Source organism: Setaria italica, chromosome I (genome assembly GCF_000263155.2).
Source record: "Setaria italica strain Yugu1 chromosome I, Setaria_italica_v2.0, whole genome shotgun sequence".
NCBI classification, from domain to species: Eukaryota; Viridiplantae; Streptophyta; class Magnoliopsida; order Poales; family Poaceae; genus Setaria; species Setaria italica.
In genome coordinates this window covers 40,755,678-40,781,725 of record NC_028450.1, presented here as the reverse complement: position 1 = coordinate 40,781,725, position 26,048 = coordinate 40,755,678, and the positions used below count along the sequence as shown (strand labels likewise).

The following is a 26,048-nucleotide window of genomic DNA, read 5'->3' as shown; positions in this document are numbered from 1 at the left end:
GTACCCGGATTTGGCCAGATCAAGATTGAGGTTTGCTAACTAAGTGTTCTAGACATTCCGTGTGCGCGTGTGCCCGGTTAGCCCGTGTTGTAACGTTTCTAAACGTTATTCCTTCTTAATACAAAGATACGCAGCTCTCTTGCATATCCACGAAAAAAAGATTGAGGTTTGCAGTTGCAATAAGCTTTCAGGCACCTGCCGGTATATATTTGGTTTATACATATTTAAAAATGTCTAGTTGTCAACAATCATGGATAGCACATATTATACATTTATATTAGATGCATGATATTTATATTTACAATAGCATAAGCATGAGTACACAAGTTCTGGTAGCAAAGGCTTGCTTGGTACTCTCACAGTCCGGAGTTCATGCACAGGCAGCTTACCTCTGTGGGTATTTAATGCTATGGAACTAGTACAAGATTGCCTGGGTCAGCATGAGGCGCAATGTGGACGAGATCTAACTTCCACATGCCAAGCACTCATCCCGGTTGTTCAAGGAACAGACCACTTGTGCCATTTTAACCTGGACATCCTCTTCTTCTGAAGTTTGTTGCTTCTCCTACAGATTTCGACGTTTTCACAAGGTTAAGCAGCATATTGAAAATTTATCCAAAATGTAGTCCATCAGATAAGGGCTAGAACACAATCAGCACGAACCACCTTGAGGAGAGTAGTATCCACTGTAAACTTAATTGCATCTGCTGCAGCGCGTGTTCTTAGGTAATACATCCCTGTTTTCAGGCCCTGATATCGAAAAAGAGAGGGAACTCAATATTAGTGTTTTCCTTGGTGACTCCTACTTGCACAATAAAGAAAATTGCATCGTACTCCTGCCTCTTTTTCAGTAAAAAAAGTAGAAAAGAAAAAAGGAAAGTGAACAGTTGTGTTGCATCTGAGAGTTACCTTTGACCAAGCATGGAAGTGCAAGGAAGTCAGCTTCCCAAAGTTTGGTTGATCCATGTGAATATTAAGGCTCTGGCTCTGATCGATATAGCAACCGCGATCAATGGCCATGTCAACAATAGTTTTCTGCTTGATCTCCCAAACAGTCCTGTGCCAGTGATCGATAAACATTTAGAACAAACATGAGTGATAGTTTGCTAGTTTGAGTAACGTTAAAATTATAGCTAAGATGGTAATTCGCATACTTGTAAACTGCTTTTAGATCATCTGGAACCTCAGTAACCTTTTGGACAGAGCCATCCTCATAGATAATCTTGTTTTTCAGAACAGGAGACCAGACACATATCTCAGTCAGATCATGGAGAAGATGCTTGTTTACTATGACAAACTCACCACTGCAGCAAGAAAACTAATTAGAGAAACCCTTACATTAAAACATCAAACTATGAGCAGCAGACATGCTAACCTTAAAACTCTTCGACTGTATATATTTGATGTGTATGGTTCAAAGCACTCATTGTTGCCAAGAATTTGACTAGTGGAAGCAGTGGGCATAGGGGCAACAAGAAGAGAGTTCCTCAATCCAACTTGAGAAATCATCTCCCTCATTGCTGACCAGTTCCATCTGTCTGATGGAATGACATTCCACATATCAGGTTGAAGAATGCCCTGCAGAAGTGCAGAGGAAGTGTACTCAGAACCGGCCATTCCAAAAATTATCAGCTAGACTATTAAGGTTAATAGTTTCTTCTCTAAATGGGAACAGCTGAGGAGCTACAATCTTATAAGTGAATGATGATGTATAGCCTAATAAACAAATGACCTGAACCGGAAAAAGGATAGCATACTTATCATTATTTCCTTGCCAAAGAGCACTAATAGATTTTTGGATATTTCTATCAATAATAAACTGTATCATGTGAGTAGCTCAACACAATCAAACAAGATATTGATGGACATGGTTGCAAACAACATCACACACAAACCTTGCTGACAGGGCTCCCAGCATACGTTTCATAAGGACCTTCTTTTGCAGCAAGCTCAGCAGAAGCTTTCAAGGCATGATAATAAATAGTTTCAAAAATATCCTTGTTTAACTGCTGGGCCTGGGATTAAAAACATCATATTTCATATCAGGAAAGTACAAAATGGATAGCCCAACTTTTCAGCTTGAAAAATTACCTCTGGTGAATCAAATGGCATTCCAAGTAGAATAAAAGTATCTGCCAAGCCTTGAACACCTATCCCAATTGGCCTGTGCCTTATATTTGACCTCCTTGCATTCTCAATGGGATAATAACTAATATCAATGATTTTGTTGAGATTACATGTAACCATCAAAGTAATCTGTCAGTCAACATTATGTTCGTATTATTCAGACTGGTAAGGGAGAATCGTACATCTACTTGAAATGTGAGGTAGACAAACCTCAGCTAGTTTATCAAAGTCGAAGTATCTATTTTTTGACCCACTGCTACCAACAAGCTTAGCTGGATGGGACTCAATAGGAACACCCTGAAACATGTGCAAGTGTAAGTTAAGCTAATTACAACTAACTAACCAAATAATTGAAAAGACGTCGGCATGTACCTTTTCCCTCACAAAACGTGGTAAGGCAATTGATGCAAGATTGCATACGGCAGTTTCTTCAGGACTTGTGTATTCAATTATCTCAGTACACAAATTGGAAGACTTAATTGTGCCAAGATTTTGTTGGTTACTTTTTCTGTTGCAACTATCCTGCATATCATAACCTTTTTAGAGCCAGACCTTCACGTTTTTCAGTAAAAAAGGGCATATGTGATAAAAGAATGGCATATTTAGAGGCGGAACAATTGCACCCTTATGAATTGAACAATTGCGTCCTTATGAATTTAATACCTTATAAAGCATATACGGTGTTCCAGTTTCTATCTGTGCCTTCAGAATATCAAACCAGAGGGCCTGTGCTGCAACCACTTTCTTTGCCTTGCCCTGAAATCACATAGCTGGGTTATTATATATCTTTGGTCACCTTGAAAAAATTGCATATACAGGTGCAGCATCCAGCTTACCTCTCTTTCATATTTATCGTACAGATTCTGAAACTCATCTCCCCAGCAATCAGCCAAACCTGGAGCTTCATTGGGACAAAACAGTGACCACTGTTCATTGCGTTGTACCCTTTCCATGAATAGATCAGGAATCCACAGAGCATAGAAAAGATCCCTTGCACGATTCTCCTCCTATAAATATCACATAAAAAAACTTCTCACAGATGAGGCAATCTAATGTAATAGCATGCCAAGCGCTTATAGTGCAATTCTTATACAGTGTGCTACGAAGACAGTAATCAATTGTCAAAATGTATTCAATCGCAGCTGGCAATTTTCAAGAATGTGTGCTATTGTTCAAGAGCTTTTACCTTTCCATGGTTCTTTCTTAGATCAAGAAACTCAAAGATATCAGGATGCCAAGGCTCCAAATAAACAGCAAATGCACCTAGTGAAAGGTATTTGTAAGAAATACTCAGCAATCATGTAAATAGGACCAGGCTAACTTACTGATGCTACTTACCTTTTCTCTTGCCTCCACCTTGATCAACATAACGGGCAGTATCATTGAAAACACGTAGCATAGGAACAATTCCATTAGAAGTACCATTTGTTCCTCGAATGTAGCTCCCAGTAGCTCGAATGTTGTGAATTGAGACACCAATTCCTCCAGCGCATTTGCTTATCACAGCACATTCCGAGAGAGTATCATAAATTCCCTCAATACTATCATCTTTCATGCAGATAAGGAAGCAGCTACTTAGCTGCGCAACATTAAATAGAAGGATGAGATTAAATGCACAAGTTAACAGTCCACACTCCACACTGAACACATTTTTGGTTGAAGGTGGCACTGCAGTACCTGGGGCCTTGGAGTGCCAGCGTTGAAAAGGGTCGGGGAAGCATGAGTGAACCAGCGCTGAGACATCATGTGGTATGTTCTGACAGCCGATTCAATATCATCCTTATGTATGCCAACAGAAACTCTCATCAACATATGCTGCGGCCTTTCCACGACCTTTCCACCAACTTTCAACAGATAAGACCTCTCAAGTGTCTTAAAACCAAAATAATCGTAGTCGAAATCTCGGTCATATTTTATCTCATTGTCCAAGCGAGCAGCATTCTGAAGTTATACAGAAGTCAAAAGTTGAGTGCTTAGTTCCATGAGTCAGACTATATGATAAGAGGAGTTAGTCAGAAATGAAATAAACTAAGTACACAGATGCACCAGTGTAAATTACAAACACAAATAGTATTCCATCTATTTCATGGTTTTTTTTGCATAAAATTAAGCACCAAAAGAACCATATCAGATCTTAATTACAGCATTCCAATGATAAGCTATCGCAGAAAGTATAAACAGTAAAACACACAAACTATCGAAATGGCAAGAAAGATGATACATGTTTTTTTGCTCTAAATAAATTGTTGGACCCTTAGCCCATGCATCACACCTTCATTATGATCTCGTAGACATCATCAGCAATCATGGGAGCCATCAAGCCAGACCTCTCATCGCAATGCACATACAGAACCTTTACCCTGCATACAGAGATTAATAGAACCAATCACGACACGGATAATCAAACTCTCCTCCTAGAGTAGACAAGAAAAATGAAGTCATCGTACGTCTCTGAGAAGGACTTCATGGTGTTCTTGTGCAGGTTGGAGACGGCGATCCTCCCCGCCAGCTTCACAGAGCAAAGGAGGAAAAGGCAAAAGTAGTCAATAATTATCCAATCGAGTTGCTCTAGCAGCAGACCAAAAAAATCTCGCAGACGATTGAATTATGGGGCGAGCAGATCAGTCACCGATGCGTAGTCGGGGTGCGAGGCGGTCATGGCGGCGGCGGTCTCGGCGGCGAGCTCGCCGATCTGGCTGGTGGTGACGCCCCTGTAGACGCCGGCGCAGACCTTCTGTGCGACGAGGACGGGGTCGCAGTGCTCCGCGCTGAGGCCGTAGCCGAGCTTCTTGAGCCGCGCCGTGATCTTGTCGAAGTGGACCGACTCCTGCCGGCCGTCGCGCTTCACCACGTACATCGCGCCGCCTACCCTGCCGGCGTCTCGGGCTTTCCGTCGAACACGCCGGGGGTGCCCCGATCGAACGGGGCCGGTGGCGCGGGCTGGGGAGTGGGGATCGGGAAGGGTTCGGGAGGGGAAAGGAGGAGACGGGGCGGCAAGAGGTTGTAAACGGTGATCGTAATCACGGTGTGATTAGATGATGAGAATCTTTTCAATTTTGAATGGTATTGGGGAGGAGGAACCGCTCGCTCGGAAGCGCGGGAGAGGGAAATTTTCGCGCGCGTCTTTCGAGTGTACGTGCAGTTTTGGTTGGAGGGACGGACGCAAGCCGGCAAAAATGGCGCGCGGGAGGGTTTCGCTGTCATGTCATTGTCATTTTGTGCAAAAAATGAAATTTTAAAATTTATATTGCAGTTGAAAATTCATCCTTCAAGTTCAAGATAGCGCCAGTATATCTTCAATCACAGAGAACAAAACGTCATCGAATTGAATACTCAGCTTTGGGCCTTCCGCGAGAAAACTGAAGGTCCCAGCTGGGATCACAGGGTCGGATTGATCCAAAGAATAACGATACACGATATGTACTGTATGCAATACGGTTCTGCAATTTCAATTTTACATTGAACAAAAAACATCAGAATACATCTTTCTAATACCACAATTGGGATTATTTTTTAGATATATCGAGCATTCCTACAGTTCTGAATATTTTTTAGATATATCGAGCACTCCCAATGTTCCTGAAACGCTTCAGTCTCCTGATCCCGTCTCCTCTGGGCATCCGTTGAAGGATAGTGTCCTCTCTGCTGCAGGTGTTGCTGGAATGTTAACATTGTATATAAGATGCTGGAGCCCTCTTGCTGCTAGCCTTGCATAAGCAGAGGACTGATGCTGCTGCGCAAAGACTGTTTGATGCCAGCTCCGTACTCAGCCTGCATCCAGAGAAAGTATAAGCGCCTATCTGGGACAACCAATCATAGTTCTAAACAGAAATGCCGAGTAAAAGGTCCGTGCAATGTGCATTCTCGAATGGACGCCAAGAGGTAATACATGATTGCAACATGCAAGTTATGATGATCAACAATAGACATTGCAACCAAAAGATGACAAATAGGTATCATTTCTGACAACTGATTAATCACTGAACTTGAGAGCACAGGCCTATCATTTTTCACAGTCTACAATGTTAAGGTCAGGTTCAGTAGTCCAGTGGTTTCCATGATGCGATTTTCCTAAGTAAGCAGACAAACGAAACATACAGCGGTAAATGGAAAAGGAACTAAGATTTCAGCACCACAGTTAAGTATATTTTCTTTTGATATTAATAAAATGATAAAATCAAGACAGCGCTAGTAAAAAGAAATTATTACTAGAAATTAAACATACGCTGTAACCATGCTCTTCTGAAAATATCTGTGGTTCACATTACTTCCTGGAGCTGCATCACATGGATTCAGCAAGCACTGTGTGTAGTTGAATCGAACCAGGACTAGTACTTGAGTGGGCTGTGATTGAGATCAATTAAGCAGGCATACGTTTTCCAGCTTCAAACTTATCTCCGCACCTTGCATCATGACTCACGACCTAGCCTCCGATGGAGGACTGCAAAAGACATCTGCAGGTTTGTGTTGTTTATCATAATCTGCCCTCATCTGCAACAATAAAATGCTGGTCTCTCAAATGAGGAACTGAAGCTTTAAAAAAGACAAACATGTAAACAATATATAGCAATGGATTATATAAGAAATAATACTGCGTCCCCAAACTTTTAAACATCTGGTGTTTCTATTGATGAACTAACAGCATGAATCCACACTGTGGTTTGTCCCAATCACTCATAAATGTTTGAACGTTGCACCTAAATAGCAAAGCAAAGTTTCAACAGCACTCACAGGAAAACCAAAAGGCAAGTGTTGTTTCCTATAAGATTTCTGTGAATTTCTACAGTGCAAACAGGCCTTAAAGCTTTAGACCTGTTTGCGTCATCAAATGGAACCAAACTTCGACATAAAAAAAAATAGTTTGAAAACTGAACAAACGATATCAAAGGAAACTGACAAACAAAAAGTTTCCCAAAAAAATAATAATTAACTAGGCTCCTCAGATGTCTCTTCATCTCTGCATGATGCGCAGCATCTCACAGGAGCTGCTTTCAGGAATTGGAACGATATAGGATGTAAATTCAGTCATCACAGGAGTAAAGAGCCTTATCAAAGCAGATTCAGTGCAGCGCAAAAGAAGAAACTAACAAACAAGAATTCTCAAAGCGTTAATCTATTTAAAAAACGAACTAAGCTCCTCAGATGTCTCTTCATCTCCACACGGTGTGCAGCATCTCACAGGAGCCGCTTTCAGGAATTGGAACGACATTGAAGGTAAATTTGGTCATCACCGGAGCACCCAACCTTAACGAACCAGATTTGGCACAGCGTTCCGCGTACCTTGTCTTGCATGGAAAAAGAAAGAACAGGTATCCAGCCCCGAACTAAAAGAAGGAAAAAAAATACTCAAACTGTGAACACGCAGATCCCACTCCTTAAGCCACTAGTCGCAAAACATGAATAACCCAAAACCAGCTCATCGACTGGGAGGAATCATACAGCAGTGGTACCTACAAAGCTATTTGGTAACGAATCATTGAAACAGTAACAAATAACAGTAATAAAGACATTTAGATTTCAGGAGGGAGCTAGGGTTTGTGCATGCGGAAAGGTGGTTACGGGCTTGCGGCAAAGAAAAGCGGTCGGAGACAACGTAGTACCACCAGATTTCGACGCAGGGGTTGCAGCTCAAACAGGAGCCGCGGACGCCGGGGACGCCGCGCCGCTCCCACCCGCCGACCCGCGGCAGCCGGTGCGAGCGCCACACCCGCCGCCACCGAAACGAGGAATAAAAGAGACTGACGAGGCGAGAACGCGAGAGACGCGCGACAGGCCTTGGGCTGTGGGAAGTAAGAGGGCTTCAGGGGCCTCGCGCCATCGCTAGCCCACCCGGTTGTTATGGGCCCAATTCGCCTCAGCCTTGGAACCTGACATGTGGGGGCCGCTGCATAGTTAGCCACCAAGGATTGATGACATGGCACCATATCGGACAACTATTGCGGTCTTCAAACACCTTTGTACAATTAGGATTCATCCAGATTTTGCTTAGTTCTCTGTTTGCCCTCTCAAATGGGTGATAGGGAACGATATTGGAGTAGCCATGATTAGTTGTTTACAATGGACGTGGTGGAGAAAAGACTATCAAATTTAGTTGTAATTTTCAATTTTGATAGTCTTTTCTGTACCAATTATTATTTTCCTTATGAAACTACTACCGTGCGGCGTCGTGACATTTAAAGTTAACTACTGCAGCATTAGAAATTACTTATTACAACATTACAAAACATACATAAAAATGACTATATCATCCGATTCTAAGATTAAAAAATTCCCGCCGCAACGTGACACCACATTTTATGTAACATCTACTAAGATGAACAAATCACAAAAACAAGTTTTGCAACATCATTGTCTGCTTTTTGTTACATTTAAATTATAATCGCAATATTGTCAAACTACATCTACAACATCCTAAAAATATTAAAAATGTAAATAAAATATACATTTATTGGTAATATGTAACGAAAACAATCAATATATAAGATTGCAACATTCAATTGTGATATTGCAACATATGATATTTGTCACCGCAACATAATTTAGATGAAACTTTCACTGCAGCGCTACCGCATGGCCATTGTAACAAAATACGCGTAAAAATTCCCACCACAACATTCATCACTATGATTAGATTAGAGTATTATTTGGCCGCAACGTCATTATATGCCTATTCCAACAAAATCGCGGGTAGAAAATTTCCGCTGAACATCCGTTGTTGGGATAGGGTATCCGGCTTCTGGATGGACCATCGGACGTCCTCTACCTCTGCTTAGCATTACCATTTTCCTTAATATATAAATGTCATAAAGCGTCGTTTTTATCAAAATAAATAAATAATAAAGCAGATCAGGGGGACGGAAAATCTAAACATAAAGACTGTCAGCCGGGCCCAACCATGTCTCATCTGTCGTTCTGTAGCCGTGCGCTCAGGCGTCCACACCACCGAGCAGCCGCAGCCGCAGCCAAACCTCTGCGAGCTCGCTAATGGCGTTCGCGCTGTCCACGCTGCCGTTCGTGCCCTCTAATCCCTCGCCATCCTCCCGCGCCCCCGCTGACGCCGCGTTCCCTCCTCGTCGGGTCCACTTCTCTGCCGCCGTCCGGAGCGGCGGCGGCGACCTCCCGCTTGCCTGTGCTGCGCCGCGGCATCGCGGGCGGGCTCCAAGGCGGCGCCGCGGAGGGAGATTGTTGGTCTGGGCGTCGGCCGACTACTACGCGACACTGGGCGTGCCGCGCTCTGCGACCAACAAGGACATCAAGGCCGCCTACCGGAAGCTTGCGCGCCAGGTGTTCGACGCTTGCCCCCTCCTACCCAAACCTCATTTTTAGAATTCATCACTTCCGGTTGAGTATGGCATAAGGTTGGACCACATGATTGGAGTTCATGCAGGAAGCTAAAGTGTCGAGAAATTCCGTTTAATGTGTTGCGTGGCCTGAATTGCGATATTGCAAAAATGATGGTAGATTAACCACCCATCATAGAAGATCCCATTTTTGCTGTCACCCATATTGTTGTTGGTAAATGCTGGATTACATGCTAGGGGGTTAAGGGCCTCACCTAGTACTTCATTATGGACACTTAAATGGGTTTGAATTGGCGAGCTACCAACAATTTGCGAACTTAGTCCTCGCAATGTAAAACCTAGCCTGATTGCCAATTGAATTTGTTGTAAATGGCTGGTGGCTTAATTTAATTTGCACATCCAGGGCGTTTATGGTAGGGAGTGTTGTTTATGGTTGGAGTCCCTGAATGCTTGTTAATGGTTTCTTTGCAAATTTCTGTGATAATTCACATTATGTCCAGAAGTTGACTTTGAAGACATAAGCTCCCCCTTAATCTTGTAAATATGAAGCAGCCAATCGAATGAAAGGTTTTGAAAATATTTAGATGAAAGGCAACTATATTTGCACAGTGCAACAATGCATTGTACAGTGATCCTGCATCTTTTAATGCATGGGAAAAGTTGAATCTCAGAACTTATAGTTTAGTTTTAATTTCGTTTTAATGCAGAATTCATTAACAATATTAAACTTATGCCATTGGACCATGACATTTACAAGAATTTTTGCGTGGAATATCAGTGTTTAGCTCACATGGCAGTGCTTATTTTTCTACCTTGTAATTCTTCTGTCACCTGTAACTGCTATTTCTGCATATCTTACCATCCAATCCGCTATTCCGCACATGTAATTCTTCTGTCACCTGTAACTGCTATTTCTGGAACCACCAAAGTTACGTGAATTAGCATTAGCGGAATAGCGGATTGGATGGTAAGATATGTTTTGCATAAATCCAAACCTCCAGTATAACATGCTTGTGCATAAAGCCAGACCTGGCTAAGTCTTTGGGACACCCTTTGAAGCCTACAGTGGCCCTCTATTGGACCAAGCAGAGTATCTTATTCTTTCTCTACTATCTAGATTTTCTAGGTTAATCGGCCTAACATACGCCACTTAGCAGGTTCTGAAGCTTTTGATTCATAGCTGACTTTCATGTTTATTTGTCAATCTACCAAGTGAAAAGTTTTTGCTCTGCAACTACGTTCCTGATCACTCGGTTTGCGATGCTCTCAGAACATAAATGTAGATTCAGTTTTTTTTTGGGGAATAAATCATGACATCTTCCTTTTTCTCTTTGTCTTTTAGTACCATCCTGATGTCAACAAGGAGCCTGGAGCAACTGAAAAATTTAAAGAGATAAGCGCAGCATATGAGGTATACAATGTTTCTTAACAAAGTACGAGGTATCTAGTATTTTTCTTGATGTGTCCATCTGCCGTTCTGGTTATTTTGCTGTTATGCTTTAGGCTTAGATAATAACTGAATAATCTGTTGAAGTTCTATCATGAAAATTGGCCGAAAAATTCCCCTAATCAGTATGACCTTGAGGTTTCGACTGTGCTTTCTTGACTTTGATAATTTTAAAAAAGTAATTCATGATTTATCAGTTTACCAAGTAAAATAGTTTACTGTGAATCTGTGATGCTATTACCAGAAATGTGATTTTTTCCATGATACAGTTTGCAATTTGTAATGAACAGTCATGATCTACTTTTGAATTAAGGAGAGTTATTATTGTTTTCTTATTTTTTTATGCCACTTTATATATGTACTCAAATAAATAAGTATTTCACCACTTTTTTCTGGTGTTTTACATGTATAAGTATGGTTAGCGTTGTACTACTGTTTTCTTAATCAGCAAACTTAATAATCAGTTTGTATGGCATGGTTAGTTTTATAGTTTTGGATTCAGGGTCTTGACTCCACCATCAACTTGATTACGATTTTCTGTTTTCTTCCACTGCTCATTTTGGGAGTACTGAATCTCATTGTCATCACTCATCAGATATTGTCAGATGAACAGAAGAGGGCATTATATGACCAATATGGTGAAGCTGGGGTTAAGAGTGCGGTTGGAGGCTCGGGTGGAGCTTACACAGTACTGCTTTTCCACTTATTTTTTTTATGAAAAATCTAGCTTTAGCAGCCACAATGTTTCACTATATATGTCTATTAACTCAAGTTCTTTAGCTCAGAAGGATACTATTACTATGTGTTATTAGCTCTTGCCCATCTTTTTCATTAAACAAGCTTTCTTAGTTATTTCACTGATCTTTTCTCTATGCAGACTAATCCATTTGATCTCTTTGAGACATTCTTTGGAGCAAGCATGGGTGGCTTTTCTGGCATGGACCAGAGCACATTTAGGACACGCAGGCGAAGCACTGCTGTTCAGGGTGAAGACATCAGGTTTGTTGCAACTTGCAAGGCTAGTTTTGTTTCTATTTGGAATATTTCAAATCTAATTTTCATTTTCACTACTAATCGTTGTAGTTAGTGTAAACTTTAAATATCCAGCTTTATTTGTCCGAACACAATATATGTATTAGTTGGCACTTGGTAATGGCATAATGCCTGGGTACGTGGAATAATAGGTTGCTTTGTAAAAGTGAATGATACAATGAAATTGTAATCTTCATTCCAATTGAGATGCTTATCTGTTCACGTTGCTTTCCAAATTCCAATAACCTGGCAGCTACTAGTCTGTTTATCTATACACTAGGAATTCTACAACTTTTGACTGCGAATGACATATCTCATCAAACACTTCTAGAGCAATGTAAAAATAACAAAATTGGTACTTCCAATTATTGGGCCCAAAACCAGTACTGGGGAGGAAGCAGTTAGTTCCTGCAGTTTTTTCCACTTAACTCTGCTTGGCCCCTTTTTTTTTGGCCCCACCTTAACTTTTTTGCATTTTTTGCCACACTGAAATATATAAAAAATTGCAGTTAGTACTACTTTTGATACCTTTTTTTAATGAGACAGGTATGTTGTTTATTGAGTGCTTTAGAATAGTTACAGGACCAGTGTAATTTCTAGACTGACACAAACTTGTTCGATCAGATATGATGTCATTCTGGGCTTCACAGAGGCGATATTTGGAACAGAGAAAGACATTATATTATCTCATTTGGAAACATGTGATACATGTGGTGGCTCTGGATCGAGGGCTGGCTCCAAGATGAGAATATGTTCCACATGTGGTGGGCGAGGGCAAGTAATGCGAACCGAGCAAACCCCATTTGGTCTGTTCTCCCAGGTAACAAGGAGCATCCTATTTAGATTTTAGACCACTTAACTTTATAATATTATCTCAGAGATTTATAGTGAAAAAATGGTGGCAACAATATGACAGCTTTCATGTTGCTTGTTGTTGTGGACTGACTTTGTTGTTGTGGACTGACTTAGCATTAGCATGTAAATTATGCTTTATTGCCTAGGTTCAAGGGCTCAAGATTTCATTTCAGCACAATAGTCAAAATAAACTATGCATATAGCCTTTGGGTAGCTGAATTTCTATGTAATTAAAATTAGATTTCTCTCTCTCTCTCTCTTGTAGGTTTCTATTTGCCCCGCTTGTGCTGGAGAGGGTGAAGTCATTTCCGAGTATTGCAGGAAATGTTCTGGAGAGGGGCGTATTCGTGTCAGGAAGGAGATCAAAGTAAAAATCCCTCCAGGAGTGAGTAAGGGTAGCACTCTTCGTGTACGTGGGGAAGGTGATGCAGGACCAAAAGGGTAAGCAAATCACTTAGAAGAGAATGTTTAGCTTTCTGATCTAGAGGCAATAAAATGGATCGCTTGTATTATGCTACTGGTTTGAGATTCTCATGCTTGTAATCTTGTGCCATATGTTGCATACCTTTGGATAAATTTTTGTCGAGAACATGGCATGATGTACAGGTGCTTGAATAGGGGCAAACATAACTTGCCAATGGCATACTCACAAGATGTATGTTATATTTGAAATTCTTAGTCTTTTTCATTTCATGTAGATGAATGGAAGTTTATTGTATTTAGTGTTTTGGGATTTAGATCTGTGCTCGTGCTTTCTGCAGAAGATATTTTGTCGAATCTGGAGCATACACGAATACTGAGTAACATTATATTGTGTGTGTTAATTTACCTTTTCAAGAAAGCTATGCCACCACTGCAGTGTATAAAACTTAAAAAACATGTTCAGATATCTCGCTATGTCTGTGTGGTCATGCCTTGCTTTAGCCTAAATGCATTTATATTCTTCAAATTCTTATCGTCTATGTCCAACACTTTCATGTGGAAAACAGTGGGCCTCCAGGAGATCTTTATGTTTGCCTCGATATAGAGGAGCCATCAGATATCAAAAGGGATGGTATAAACTTGTATTCAACTGTCTCAGTAAGCTACATTGAAGCTATTTTGGGCACCACTAAGAAGGTAAATTTGCTCACTGTCATAAGCTATTGTGATTTTAGTTAGTTTCAGTCATAGTTCACTATCTTGCTCAGTAAGAATCTATTTTGCTTCCATAGAACTAACAATAAATGTCTGGAACTTGTCACTTCACTTGATAACTGGAGATTAGAAACATGCAAAAATTGATGGTGCCTTATATTAAGTAAAATAGCCTAGTTACTTGTGCTGATGTGATTAGCAAACTTCAATTGGATGTGTATGTGAGACCCCAAGTTTATGTTTCAAATTTAATCTCACAGGTCATGTAGCTAGTGTTATGCATATGGTTTGACCGACTTTCAGCTTTTATTTGGCCTGCTTTACGCACACAATGTTCATTAAACAAACTGATTGCGTCTTCAAGTGATATAAAGTCTGCTCCAATTGATTTTTGCCCAACTGATACAAGGTTTTTTTTTTGTTCTTTTTAACTATCATGAATGATTCAGAGAAGACTAATTCTTGGTGGATTTTGTTTCAAATATGAATTGAACTGTCTTTGAAATGTTTCTTTTGACATAAAGTATATAGGTCTGTATAGCCATTCCTTTCTAATTGTTTTCATGAGCAGGTCAGAACTGTTGATGGAACCAGTGAACTTCGAATACCTCCAGGTACCCAACCTGGTGATGTAATTGTCTTAGCAAAGCAAGGCGTTCCATCATTGAATAAGCCATCTATACGTGGTGATCATCTATTCACTGTTACTGTCACAATACCCAAACGTATAAGGTGAAAATATGTTTTCTGCTTGAGCCTACCTTTTCAAATACTTTGCTACTATCCTAGAGTACTGAGCCACATAATTTCTCAGTTAGTATTCATAATCTCTAATTTGTTGGTTCTTTCAGTGGGCGGGAAAAGGAATTACTTGAGGAACTTGCATCTTTGAGTGGTGGTGGTTTTGCTCGAACAGCCGCCAAGCCGAAGCCGGCCAAGCCAAAACGTATACATTCGAATCACTCACTCTGCTTCTTTCCTGCATCCCTCCCTTCCCCAGCAAAGAATTTATTCCTATTTTGGATTTTTACTATCAGAAGTTTGTTGGTGCCTTGTCATTACCACTTGATGAGGAATGAAATTTCCTTAAAAAGAAATTAGAGACTTACATCTGCTATCTGTGTTGCAGCCGTTCATGAAGAGAAAGAAGTTGGCACAAGTCAAGAAGATGCAGGTAAATCCAATGAAGGAGAGGGTGGGTGGTTGAAGAAACTTACAGATTTCGCAGGGTAAATTTTTGAACTTGATTTCACTGCAATGTCATTCTAGATGGCCTCTGTTCATTAATTTGTATTTATTGATCTTATATTCATACACGTTTTCTTAAACTATATGCTAACGAGGTAATGCCATGCTGAAAATTTTTCCTTTATACTGACCATATAGATTACCCCCCCCCCCCCCCCCCCCCGGGTGTCTGGTGGTATAAAAAAACATATGTGATCTTTGGGATGCAAACTATATTAAGGGAAAAGTACAAGTGTAGTAATATGGAAGACTGTAGATGTCTTCTTCTGTTGAAAATGAACCAACCTAACTAAATCTTGTAATATGTTGATTGACTGTTCTCATCGTATATTTGTTTTTGGGATATCTCCTGTATTTTGACATAGTTCCTTGCTGAATTCTTTCAGGTCCATTGCCAATGGCGCTGCGAAGTGGCTGAATGACAACCTGTAGGCTGTAAATATTTACTATAGTCCAATCTGCAATTTTTCGATTCATTCCGATCCCTACATCCATTTTGTTGGAGAGCGTAGAGATTCTCAGGCTGGAACTGAGGGCATGAGACGTGTCAACTAATATAGTCGGCGCAATAATATGTTTCTCCCTTGTAAAGGAATGATTTTTATGTAGTTGCAGTTATTCCAATTCTCCAAGTGCATGTAGCAGCCTGAAGTTGCGTGATGCTGATCTGAAACCCAGAGATTCGCAATGTTGTAAATATATGTTTAATTCCTGAAGTAGGGTTTCATGAAACCTTGGGTTCTGTACGTGAGGTTTTTGGTTAACTAAATTCAGGACCAACGGATACTCGTATTCTGATTTCCCAAGATGTGAACCTTCCGTTGAGGCAAGTCAGTGCTCAGTGGATTGCAGCTGCTTTCAAAACTCTTGTTCTGATGCCGGGTTGCTCCAGGGAGCGGCAGTGGAAGCCCTCTCGGGTCGCGTCGTCTAGCTTGTGACAAGAACAGAAGACTCTGCTATTGTTAATTTCAGGCTTTTGCCAAGACAGCCACAGCAACGGCATTAAAAAAAACATTCAGCCAGACTTGCAAATTTTCGATCTTACAAGATGGCCATCGAAATCTTAAAGAAGTCATACTAAATGGTCTCAAGTTCCGACAAGGAGTACTCGTATCAGTCCTCCGATGAGCTCGCCTTGAGCAAAATCAAAACTGCAGCTACGACAGGCAGGGACACCATCAGCAGAGCTAGCACAATGTTTGGCCTTGTGATGTCAGGGAGCAGGATGCTTCCGTACTTTATAACCGCGGCGCCACCAACGGATCCGAGGCCCAATGTCCACAGGTAGCTGGAGTCATCCTGTTTAACACATGAGAGGAAAACAGATTTTATCGTTAAGAGACCCTTTGCTTGGAAAAGCACGAAAATGAATACTCATTTCCAAGGGCAAGAACTTCAGGGAATGGTTACTGGAACTGGAGGTCTGGAGCAAAACATATTCAGTGATCTATCCTCACTAGAGATCGTAATGCCAAAAAGAAAAGAAAAGAAATTTTTTGTTGTGCTATCGAATAAGATACTCCAGGTGCCTATTTGATACAGCATGGCCTCATTCGTGTAGAACTCGGCATTCGATCAGACCATGCTCACAAGATTGTTGTGGAATGTTTGTGTGAATTGTCGCTACATTATCGTGACTTCATGAGAAGGCCAAAATTTTATACCGGGACCAGTCACCTATCCGTTAATGGAAGTGTACAGGGCAAGAGAAGAGAACACCGACCTTGGGGATTCGCCCCGCGCCCGCGTCCGTTTCGGCCTCGGCGGGGTCGCGGCTGGAGAGGCGCGCGGGACCTCGGGTGCCGCGGCTCCTCGTGGCCGCGAGACCGACCGGCGCGGCCACCCGGGGGTTTTGCCGGCAGCTCACCCGGTAGAGGCTGCAGCGCCGCGGCGCCAGGTTTGTGCTGGGATCGGCGGCTCGTGGCGGCGCGGCTGGAGTGGCCACGGCAACCGCGCGGGCACCCGCCATGGACGCCAGACTGGCTGGGGAACGCTGCTGCCTCAACTACCAAAAGGCAAGCAGTGGGGAACGGGCTCGCTCGACGGAGCGTTACGTTATCCAGACTGGGCCGCCAGGCATGCAAGCCACCGTCTCATTTCACTTCCCAAACAACATGACGCGCTTGATGAAATGCGTTTCTTTTAGACAAAAGAATTCAGACCACACGATCTGATACAAATTCACGCAAACAAAACAACCAGCTATATTCATCTCAACAGATGTTCCACAAAAATTGGCATAGTTTATCACAACATTGTCAAAACTGCAAGTCGGTACAACTTCGGGATAGCACTACAGCGACTCCGCACCTATCTCAGCTCGCTCTTACAGAACCTTCTTTTTTGCTGCTGCTAATGAACTACCAGTACAAAACTACAAATAAACACCCAGCACAACGAGCATGGCAGGGCATCGGCGTTCCACAAAGTTAGAAGTAGGTTTTCCGCTTCCGCCCTGTGTACTTCGTGTCCGCGGGCACATCGTGTCCTCTTCTTCTCATCTGCTCCTTTTTCTTCAAGAGCCAATCCTTACCTTTCCCGTTCTTTTTCGTCTTCTGCCTCTTCTTCGACCTATTCCTCTCATATATGCCCACCTGCATCAAGAGGACAATTTCATCCACTGCTGGTATAATGCCCATCCATGGTCACACAGTAGAAATATCATAACTCATAAGATAAGAGCCTAAAAGTTGGAGAAACACAAGAAAACTATGATATTGCGATTATTCCTGAGCGAAATAACTACAAACAACTTAGTAATTAATCATGGCATTCAAGGCAACAGCAGCATCTATAGCAATTAGGAAAATAGGGATTAATAGAGTACTGAAGAAGCAAGTTAGAAATGTTTATTTTTTAGAAGGATCTCCGGATACTACATTTGGAATTACCTATTCACAAGTGGCTATATGATTGTTTAATGATAATTCCAGTAGCTGGTTCATAGCAAGCACTAAGCAGTAACTGAACTGCTTCAATCTGAGACTCATCAATAAACATGGATAACTTACAATGATAGTAAAGGAGGAGCCCAGAATAAACAATACAAGATAAGCAATAGACGGAAAAATGAGATAACATCAAAACAGTAATAAATAGATAAATGATTTATGTACAAGAAATGAGTTCTGTGAAGTGTTAGCTTACTGTTTTGTCACCATCTTCATCACTGCTCCCATCATCCTCGTCGTCACTGCACATCTCACCATTTTCACCTTTACCCTTTGGAAGCAACGTATTAATCGAAGGTGGGCCACAAGTGAGGACAAGGTAGGACTTCTTTGCTTTTGAACTGTCATAAGAAACACATGCTCATAAGCACACAGCCAAAAATTTACAGGACCGTTGGCACAAAATTGTTATGAGGTGATTGAATCCTTACCTATGAGGCCAGTCAACAACCACTCCACCAGCAAAACCAGCACGCATGGCAAAAGTCACAATCATTTCACTCTGCTTCACGTTATCAGCATAAAATTGTAGAACAGCTCTTGCTCCCCTAGCCAGGCATCTATATAACGAACCAAAGAAAGCCCTGCAAATTATACCCCATGTTGAGGTTAAAAATTGGTTGCAAACAACCTAAGAAAAATAGGACAACCAAAATTCAAGTACACACTTTAACCGCAATCTTGGATCATGAGAGGACTTGTCAGCATTGCATAACCACTGCATACCATCGGCAAACATAAGGCATTGTTGTGAACTGAGGAAATAGGAATGAGATAACCATGATCAGTAAGTTGCAGAACTTAAAAGGTTAAAGATTACCTGAACTGCTGAGATACTAATTGCACCATCAATAACTCCTGGTCGCAAGCCCAATCCCTGGAACATGAATTAATATGAATATAAATAATCCAAAATAAGACGAGTTGCAGACTGTGACTCTGGTAAAGCAACTTTGAAGACATTAGCATAGTTGTGTTAAGAAAATATTGAGAAACATGGTGAAAATTATGATTCACAAAGCCCAGCATTTGTACATTGTGATAGGTCAATTCTAAATAATTCTAGATTCATGGATTCAACACTTCTTTAAGATCTCCATGGCCCACTGTCAACGTAGAAGTACCTTCAAAGTCCAAACTTTTACAATCATAAACTTTGAAGGTACTTCTATATTTACAGTGGAGGATTGACTCTGAGAACTATTGTGGTCAAGTATGCAAGTTATGTGCAATGGTAGTGCTACCAAGGATGAATTAACTTATCACATATAACTCAATACAATCGTGCATTTCCCTGCAGGTTTATGACACATATATCTGAAACTTAAGCCCCTTTCACTGGCATAACACTCCTCATACCTGACCCATATCTGCAAGTAGTAGGTCACCTTCTGTTTCACGCTCCAAGGCAACATCTATGAAAAAAACGCTGAAGTTGTAAAAAGGGAAGCAGGTAACAATCGGTGCCAAATAAGCCTGAGAGAAAGGAACGAAGAGAGTTCCTCACCAAGCATCGACTTTGAAATGTCATAGCCAATCCAGTGGTGGCCATGCTCCGTCAATGTCTCGCCACTAAGTCCAGAACCGCATCCTGGCAATCAGAACACACACAGTCATCGAAGGTAACACTTCTTCAAAATACATACGCCTTTCGTTTGCCAAAGCAGCATAGTGTTGCGTGTTCAATCAAACGCGGTCGCGAATTATGGATCTTCTCAAAAAACCATTCCCCCCGTGAAAGCAGCAGACCGTCCAGTGTTCTATCGATACCATGAGGCTGAAGAGAAGATGCTGACCTATATCGAGAAGCAGCTTGGGGACGCCATCGTTGGGGAGAGAGAGCAGCTCCAGCGCCCTCTCCGAAATCCTCGACTGAAAGAAGGCATGATTCTCCGAATCAGCACCGCGGGAAATCGGCAAAGCTCATATCAAACGGGGTAGGTACTTTGCTTGCTCACCTGGATTTCGATGATACGGGAGGAGGTGGTGTACTTGCGGGCCTCCGATTCATTGTAGAATACATCCGGCGGCGCCTGAAACTCCGGCCGAGGCATCCTCGCTCTCCTCCGAGTCCCCCTCTCTTCGGTTTCTCTCCTCGCAGGCACAAACGCCGCCGCCGCCGCCGAGGTGGGTGTGGCGTGCTCGCGCGCCGCAATGCTGCTCTCGAGGGCTCTCTCTCTCTCTGTCTCTCTCTCGCGGAGGTGATACTGGGCTCTTAGTGGGTCTAGCGGGCCGCGCACGTTTCTAATGGGAAAGGCCTCAAAAGAACCGGCCCACTAAAGCGTCGCCCTTATAAATAATCCTCGCACCCTTCTAGGGCAGCGTTTGGGGAGCATCCACCGCCGCCGCAACAGCCCTAGTTCCTCGTCTCCTCCCAAATCGCCCGAGCACCACAGCTCCGCCGCCGCCGCCGCCATGGGTAATGATCTTGTCATCTTCTTCCCCATCACCACTTGTGTACATCCCTGTAGTTAATCGCCTTACTGAGTGAGTTCTGACGGGTTTTCTGTGCTCTTGACGCAGGTAAGGTTCACGGATCGCTGGCCCGCGCTGGGAAGGTGCGTGGGCAGACGCCGAAGGTGGCGAAGCAGGACAAGAAGAAGAAACCCCGCGGCCGCGCCCACAAGCGCATGCAGTACAACCGCCGGTTCGTCACCGCCGTCGTCGGATTCGGCAAGAAGCGCGGCCCCAACTCCTCCGAGAAGTAGATCTAGCTAGGCCAGCCGCCTGATTCATACTCATGGGTTCTCGGCCCCTTCTTCTGTTTTTGTTCCCCAGTAGTTTCGTTCGAGTAATCAAGTTTTTGGTGTTGTGCTGATAACAAGTTGAAGACCTAAAGCTATCATCTGAATTGATGTTACTGCAGTCTTGTTAAGTACGATACGCATCGTTTACTACATGCCAATGGGTGTCTCTGATCAAGTTGCCTGCTGTGTTTGGCTATTCGGAATGTTGAAACATGTTTGAGTAGCGAATTTGCCTGCTCAGGAATCCAGTGTAGTTGGTTTCAGTTAATTCTGCTTGGCCGTGAGATTGGTGAGGCTGAGATGGGTTTGTGCAATTGTGATCAATAGGCTGGACAAATTGGCCATGGTGATTCTTTTGCCTATGTAGGATGGTGGTCTGGTGGAGAACTGGAGACATGTCTAATTTGTTTACTAGGCAAGTTGCCTATTGTGATCAACTTATTTTAGTTTGGATTGTTTCAGTTGATTCTGCATGGACACGCTGAAATTGATAGGGTCTCTGATGTCCACTCAAATGAACCCAACACTCTGTTAATGTGCATGTTTTGCAGAACACTAGAGTGTGAACCTTCACTTTGCTTCAGTTCATTCTGTGTGGCTTTGAAATTATTCGAAATGAAATCTGTATGCGACTGTGGAGATACACATCCGCGCATCTGATAACGGGAAGCTGCTGGTGGCGCACAGCGAATCTGCCCAGCGTCCGATCAGTCGCCAAACGAGCCCAATCAGTTTGAACGGCCCATTATACTCCTGAGCCGGCTCCAGGCAGCCCAATCCATGCGGAAGCCCATTTGAGTTGCGCCTCTCAACTCTGAAGCAAACTGTCTCTGTGAGATTGTCACACGCACACACCGATCACAGATGAACAAAATGCAGAGCTGCTGTGGCTGGTTGTCATAATGTTTTTTTTTAAAAGAATGTTGTCATAATGTCAGTGGCCAATAGCAACTGTTTAGTGTTACAGTACGCAATACTATCTCTGAACATGTGCTTGAGCGCTGAATTTCGATCGATTCTCTTGACTGAACATCACAGTTTTATCCGATCGTTTTTTCGGATGACACTGCCGGTTGCATCGAGTGTTCCGAATTCTTTGACCCCGCAACATTGAGCTCGCCTGCTCGCTGACGCTTCTCCAGTAGCAGTGTGCCACAGCATATCAGAACTGAGAAGAAGCAGCAAAAAATAGAGGCGGCGGTCAGACGGGTGCTCCCCCGGCAGCGTGCAGGGCACCGTCTGATCCGGGCAGCCCCGCCCATCGGAGAGAATCGCGGCGGCCCTCCGGTCTCCGCCCCCGTGGCCTCGCGTCTTCCCGAGGCCTGACAGCGTTCTGCCACCGCATCCGCATGGCACGCCAGCACGAGGAGATTCTTGTGCGACCGATTGAAAACTCCACTGCCGCACGCCTCCGAGGACGACCAGAGGAGTGTGCGCCAAGAAACCTCGGATTGGGTACAAAAGGTACAAACATATTCCCGCACACGATGAGATGAGGTGTGGCGCACTTCTACGCTTTATAATTCCTCCCTTCTAAATTGTAGGTTGTTTTGATTTTTAATTTATAGATATTATTATGCATCTAAATTTACACTAGTGTATAGCAAAAACTATACACCTAGAAAATTCAAAATAATCTACAATTTGGAATAGAGTGAGTACAAATCTTTTGTTGTTTTTCCCCTAAAACACAACGGTGACAAGTCTTGCAGTTGCAATTGACAAAGTCACCACAAACATACCGCTACTAATAAACACGTACTGGAAAAAAAATCATCAATGCTTTAAAATACAAATATGTAAAAATTTGAAAACTCCATCAAGCTGAGTCGAGAACTTAAACGAGTTTCACACCACAAGGAACCTATTCAATTAAGCTACACTCACTTTTGATTCTTATTTTTCTGCCCTTGAAAAATATTATAACAAGTCATCTAGTAAGTGTTCTTTTCGATTTGCGAGCGGGATAATAGTTCAGAAAAAATCTGCAAGTGCTGATGCAAAGGGTTATTAACTGTGGTGATTTTCCTAGTGTGCTGAAATTTGCTTTCCGTATCTTTGAGTTTCCCTACGACCCAATCCGTAGCACAATTATATTCATGCATGTTGAACGGTATGTTTAGCGCAGGTCCCAACATGTGTCAGGTTTCCGTTCTTCGTGCAGTGTAATTTGTACGTTTGACCCGGGGATGCATGTGGACATTCGCATCCTCTATATATGCTCAAGTACGCCATGGCAAAGTCTAAACGTTTTATTCTAACTGAGACATGCGTGAGAACATGCTTTGTTTGACTCTTGTGCGGTAAACGAAAGATTAGTCGGAACAACATTACAAGTAGCCCGTGGCCCTTTTACTCATGGGCACGGTGAAGTTCGGTTAACACTATGACGCGGACTGCAAGATGGTTCTGTTGGGCATCATGCCATCCCACATTGTTTTCTTCAATTGTTTAGCCAATCCAATCAGAGAGGACCGGCAAAGTTCTTTGTGCTCACTGTACTCCGATCTTATACTGTATAATTCAAATGCATGGACTCATCAGCACTCAAATGTAGGGCCCAAATGTAGCCACAAGTTGGATCACTCACCAGAAAAGGTGCACTGTGCCATCGCCGTAACCACACATTGCATGTTCCTCCTGCTGCCCAATTCCAAACCACACACAATGACACAATGAAAAACAAAACAAATGAAACATCTTACATGCAACACGATCGAAAACCATGTGCCTAATTTCCCTGAACAAGCACACAAGCAGCTACTACCAGCTAGTGTCACTTTTTGCAGATGAGGTACGGTGTCCAGAGATGATTTTGATCCGTGATTGACAGAGTGACACTCCCCAGCTGGCTTGATGTGCCAAAAGAGGTTGGTGAGAGACAGAGAAGGTAAAGCGAAGGGGTTCATGTTCTTCAGAGACTGGCAGTCAATTCGTCAGGAGGGGTACGGTGGCCTATACATATTCTTTCTCCATTGGGATTGGGGTCCTTAACCTCTTCCACCAACCCCTTGCCGGCACTCGCCCGCTTCCTATCCTCCTCTCGGCTCTATAAATGGCCGCCCATCATCTCTTCTCCTCCTCCCCCTTCCCCCAACACACCATCTCTTATCTTGAATCTTGATGAATCCCTAGGCTAGGCAGGCATTTGCATATCCACCCCTCTTCTTGGAGCTCAATCTTCCTCGTTCTAGCTCTTTCTGTTTTCCCTTTCCCGATCTGATCACCTGGGGTAATTGCATGTCTATTGGATCTACATGAGTAGATGGCCCTCTTTGCGATCTTCCACAGCTTTCTTGAACTGCTGCGTGAATTCGAAGTGGCAGAACAGATTGCTTGGGTTCAGCCGGAGATCTACCGATCGAGCAGTTCAATAAAGCTGTGGGAAATTGCAAAGAGAGACCAATTGATCAGCGTTCTGCATCGGAGAAGATTATGTGGTGCCCGGAGGCACGGATGGGCGAGCAAAATGATGGATCTATATCATCTGTGCGCTGCATCACAACAAGGTACAATTTTCTTTCTGGTTAGGTTTATGAATGTACGTATATATGTGTATGTGGAGGCTACTAGTAGAAAGAAAAATGGTTGATTTCAGCATCTCCACTTCTTTGTCCTGTATTTTTCCCTAGTTATATAGAAGAGATTATCTCCAGGAAAATTTGCTCCCCGTAGCTGAAATTTTAGTTTCTCTTAGATTAGATTATTTTTTCCTTGAACAGCGCATGTTCTCCTTGATTATTAATTAGTCTTCAATATTCATGAAACAATTTATACATATAGTCTATGTAGGCACTACTTTTCTTCGATGGTCATGCTTAATTATTAGCCGCTTGTCTTCGATGTAAATTCATTCTTTTAATGGTAGTTTTTTTTGAGGAAATTAATGGTAGTTTCAACTTTACGTTTTCTCCATGTATACTATATATCTCACACAGTTGGCATATATATGTAATTGTTATCACTTTTTTGTTAAAGAAAAAGTTGGCATATTGCTCAGGAATAAAAAGAAGGATATGATTGACATGTCGTTCTGTACACTGTTGCCTTGTTTGCTTGAAGGGTGCAATCAGTAGATCTGGTTGTGTAAAGGGAGAAAAGATGGTACCTTGCAGAATATGCATGAAACCTCAAATCACACCCAGTACCTGGCCTGTCTCATGGTCTCACGGAGGAGCTACAGCTACCCCAATTATACACAGGATGTTTGGTTCTTTGGTTTTAGTCCGGACTAAAATTCATATCACATTAAATATTTGGATGTTAATTAGAAGAATTAAATATGAGATAATTATAAAACTAATTACACAGATGAAGGCTAATTCACGAGATGGATCTATCAAGCCTAATTAATCCATCATTAGCACATGTTTACTGTAGCACCATATTGTTAAATTATGGATTAATTAGGCTTAATGGATTCGTCTCGCAAATTAGTCTCCATCTATGGAATTGGTTTTATAATTAGTTTATATTTAATACTCCTAATTAATATTAAAACATTCGATGTGCAGGAATTTTAGAAGGTTCTAAAGAACCAAACATCCCTCGTCAGGCTTCTCTCACCTTTCATGGTAGCTGCTATACTGCATGATGGGACTCTCATTCCTGGAGATGCCCCGGCCCAGTGAGCAAGCACTGTGTGTCTATACGTGCTCTGTTAAGTCTCACTTTCACCTCACTTGCCTGATCGGCTCAGGCCATGTTTAGTTACTCCCAACTTCCAACTTTGACACTATGCAAAAAGAAGATTCCCCATCACATCAAACTTGCGGTACATGTATGGAGTACTAAATGTAGATGAAATTAAAAAGTAATTGTACAGTTTTGTTGTACTTTACGAGACGAATCTTTTGAGCCTAATTAGTTAATATTTGGACAATAATTCACAAATACAAACGAAACGCTACAGTGTGCTACAGTGCTGTAACAGTAATTTGGCACCTCCCAAATTGGCCAACTAAACAAGGCCTCACTTCACTTCTGAGTTTTGACAGCCTCTAGATCACTAGACCTGCAGTACGTGTACCTGCTGGCAGGTGACCTTAGCTAGAGCTACCTAGGTCAAGGTGGTCGATCGATGTCTCACGTGCCTGCCTCTCTCTGGAACAGTTGTGCATTGGCATGCTTTACGTTTGCCATCGATCGCCTGTGTGGCGTGTGGTGCTGGGCAACACACTGACATTGGCTTCTTACCGCTGCA

The 26,048-nt window shown here is 42.5% G+C and overlaps 4 protein-coding genes and 1 long non-coding RNA gene across 5 annotated transcripts; 1 reads left to right on the top strand and 4 right to left on the bottom strand.

Annotated features, from left to right (window-relative positions):
• Nucleotides 1–255: 255 nt before the first annotated feature.
• LOC101770596 (ribonucleoside-diphosphate reductase large subunit) lies at nucleotides 256–5,252 on the bottom strand. Its single transcript, XM_004954215.3, has 17 exons — nucleotides 4,757–5,252; nucleotides 4,575–4,636; nucleotides 4,400–4,487; nucleotides 3,805–4,068; nucleotides 3,466–3,706; nucleotides 3,314–3,390; nucleotides 2,964–3,134; nucleotides 2,791–2,883; nucleotides 2,500–2,649; nucleotides 2,338–2,424; nucleotides 2,092–2,256; nucleotides 1,896–2,015; nucleotides 1,376–1,578; nucleotides 1,155–1,304; nucleotides 910–1,057; nucleotides 667–750; nucleotides 256–565 (listed from the first exon to the last, which is right to left on the bottom strand). The coding sequence occupies exons 1-17, from the start codon at nucleotides 4,982–4,984 to the stop codon at nucleotides 464–466; spliced, it is 2,433 nt and encodes an 810-aa protein (XP_004954272.1). The 5' UTR covers nucleotides 4,985–5,252; the 3' UTR covers nucleotides 256–463.
• Nucleotides 5,253–5,518: 266 nt separating this feature from the next.
• LOC101770341 lies at nucleotides 5,519–7,885 on the bottom strand. The gene is made up of 3 exons (XR_214564.4): nucleotides 7,728–7,885; nucleotides 6,353–6,618; nucleotides 5,519–5,898 (listed from the first exon to the last, which is right to left on the bottom strand). It is a non-coding gene; the product is annotated as an uncharacterized LOC101770341 (long non-coding RNA).
• Nucleotides 7,886–9,028: 1,143 nt separating this feature from the next.
• LOC101769933 (chaperone protein DnaJ) lies at nucleotides 9,029–15,933 on the top strand. Its single transcript, XM_004954214.3, has 11 exons — nucleotides 9,029–9,411; nucleotides 10,771–10,839; nucleotides 11,471–11,563; nucleotides 11,753–11,874; nucleotides 12,532–12,727; nucleotides 13,028–13,203; nucleotides 13,752–13,881; nucleotides 14,471–14,631; nucleotides 14,751–14,845; nucleotides 15,029–15,128; nucleotides 15,534–15,933. The coding sequence occupies exons 1-11, from the start codon at nucleotides 9,112–9,114 to the stop codon at nucleotides 15,577–15,579; spliced, it is 1,488 nt and encodes a 495-aa protein (XP_004954271.1). The 5' UTR covers nucleotides 9,029–9,111; the 3' UTR covers nucleotides 15,580–15,933.
• A 162-nt stretch (nucleotides 15,934–16,095) lies between these two features.
• On the bottom strand, nucleotides 16,096–17,215 carry LOC101769526. The gene is made up of 2 exons (XM_004954213.2): nucleotides 16,871–17,215; nucleotides 16,096–16,446 (listed from the first exon to the last, which is right to left on the bottom strand). Exons 1-2 carry the CDS (start codon nucleotides 17,114–17,116, stop codon nucleotides 16,261–16,263), a joined length of 432 nt encoding a protein of 143 aa, XP_004954270.1. The 5' UTR covers nucleotides 17,117–17,215; the 3' UTR covers nucleotides 16,096–16,260.
• A 112-nt stretch (nucleotides 17,216–17,327) lies between these two features.
• Nucleotides 17,328–20,278, bottom strand: LOC101769117 (probable 18S rRNA (guanine-N(7))-methyltransferase). The gene is made up of 9 exons (XM_004954212.4): nucleotides 20,057–20,278; nucleotides 19,895–19,970; nucleotides 19,606–19,689; nucleotides 19,458–19,513; nucleotides 18,919–18,975; nucleotides 18,767–18,816; nucleotides 18,530–18,682; nucleotides 18,295–18,439; nucleotides 17,328–17,741 (listed from the first exon to the last, which is right to left on the bottom strand). The coding sequence occupies exons 1-9, from the start codon at nucleotides 20,150–20,152 to the stop codon at nucleotides 17,577–17,579; spliced, it is 882 nt and encodes a 293-aa protein (XP_004954269.1). The 5' UTR covers nucleotides 20,153–20,278; the 3' UTR covers nucleotides 17,328–17,576.
• Between the last annotated feature and the right edge of the window lie 5,770 nt (nucleotides 20,279–26,048).

Coding starts and splice junctions, on each gene's coding strand:
- LOC101770596 (XM_004954215.3), bottom strand. CDS start 4,984: ATGTACGTGGTGAAGCGCGACGGCCGGCAGGAGTCGGTCCACTTCGAC. Junction 4,488..4,574: donor ATGAAGTCCTTCTCAGAGAC/GTACGATGACTT, acceptor CTCTGTATGCAG/GGTAAAGGTTCTGTATGTGC. Junction 3,135..3,313: donor TAAGAAAGAACCATGGAAAG/GTAAAAGCTCTT, acceptor TGATATTTATAG/GAGGAGAATCGTGCAAGGGA.
- LOC101769117 (XM_004954212.4), bottom strand. CDS start 20,152: ATGCCTCGGCCGGAGTTTCAGGCGCCGCCGGATGTATTCTACAATGAA. Junction 19,690..19,894: donor CAAGCTGCTTCTCGATATAG/GTCAGCATCTTC, acceptor TCTGATTGCCAG/GATGCGGTTCTGGACTTAGT. Junction 18,817..18,918: donor TTAGTATCTCAGCAGTTCAG/GTAATCTTTAAC, acceptor GATGGTATGCAG/TGGTTATGCAATGCTGACAA.
- LOC101769526 (XM_004954213.2), bottom strand. CDS start 17,116: ATGGCGGGTGCCCGCGCGGTTGCCGTGGCCACTCCAGCCGCGCCGCCA. Junction 16,447..16,870: donor GCGCGGGGCGAATCCCCAAG/GTCGGTGTTCTC, acceptor TGTGTTAAACAG/GATGACTCCAGCTACCTGTG.
- LOC101769933 (XM_004954214.3), top strand. CDS start 9,112: ATGGCGTTCGCGCTGTCCACGCTGCCGTTCGTGCCCTCTAATCCCTCG. Junction 12,728..13,027: donor CATTTGGTCTGTTCTCCCAG/GTAACAAGGAGC, acceptor TCTCTCTTGTAG/GTTTCTATTTGCCCCGCTTG. Junction 13,204..13,751: donor GGTGATGCAGGACCAAAAGG/GTAAGCAAATCA, acceptor TGTGGAAAACAG/TGGGCCTCCAGGAGATCTTT.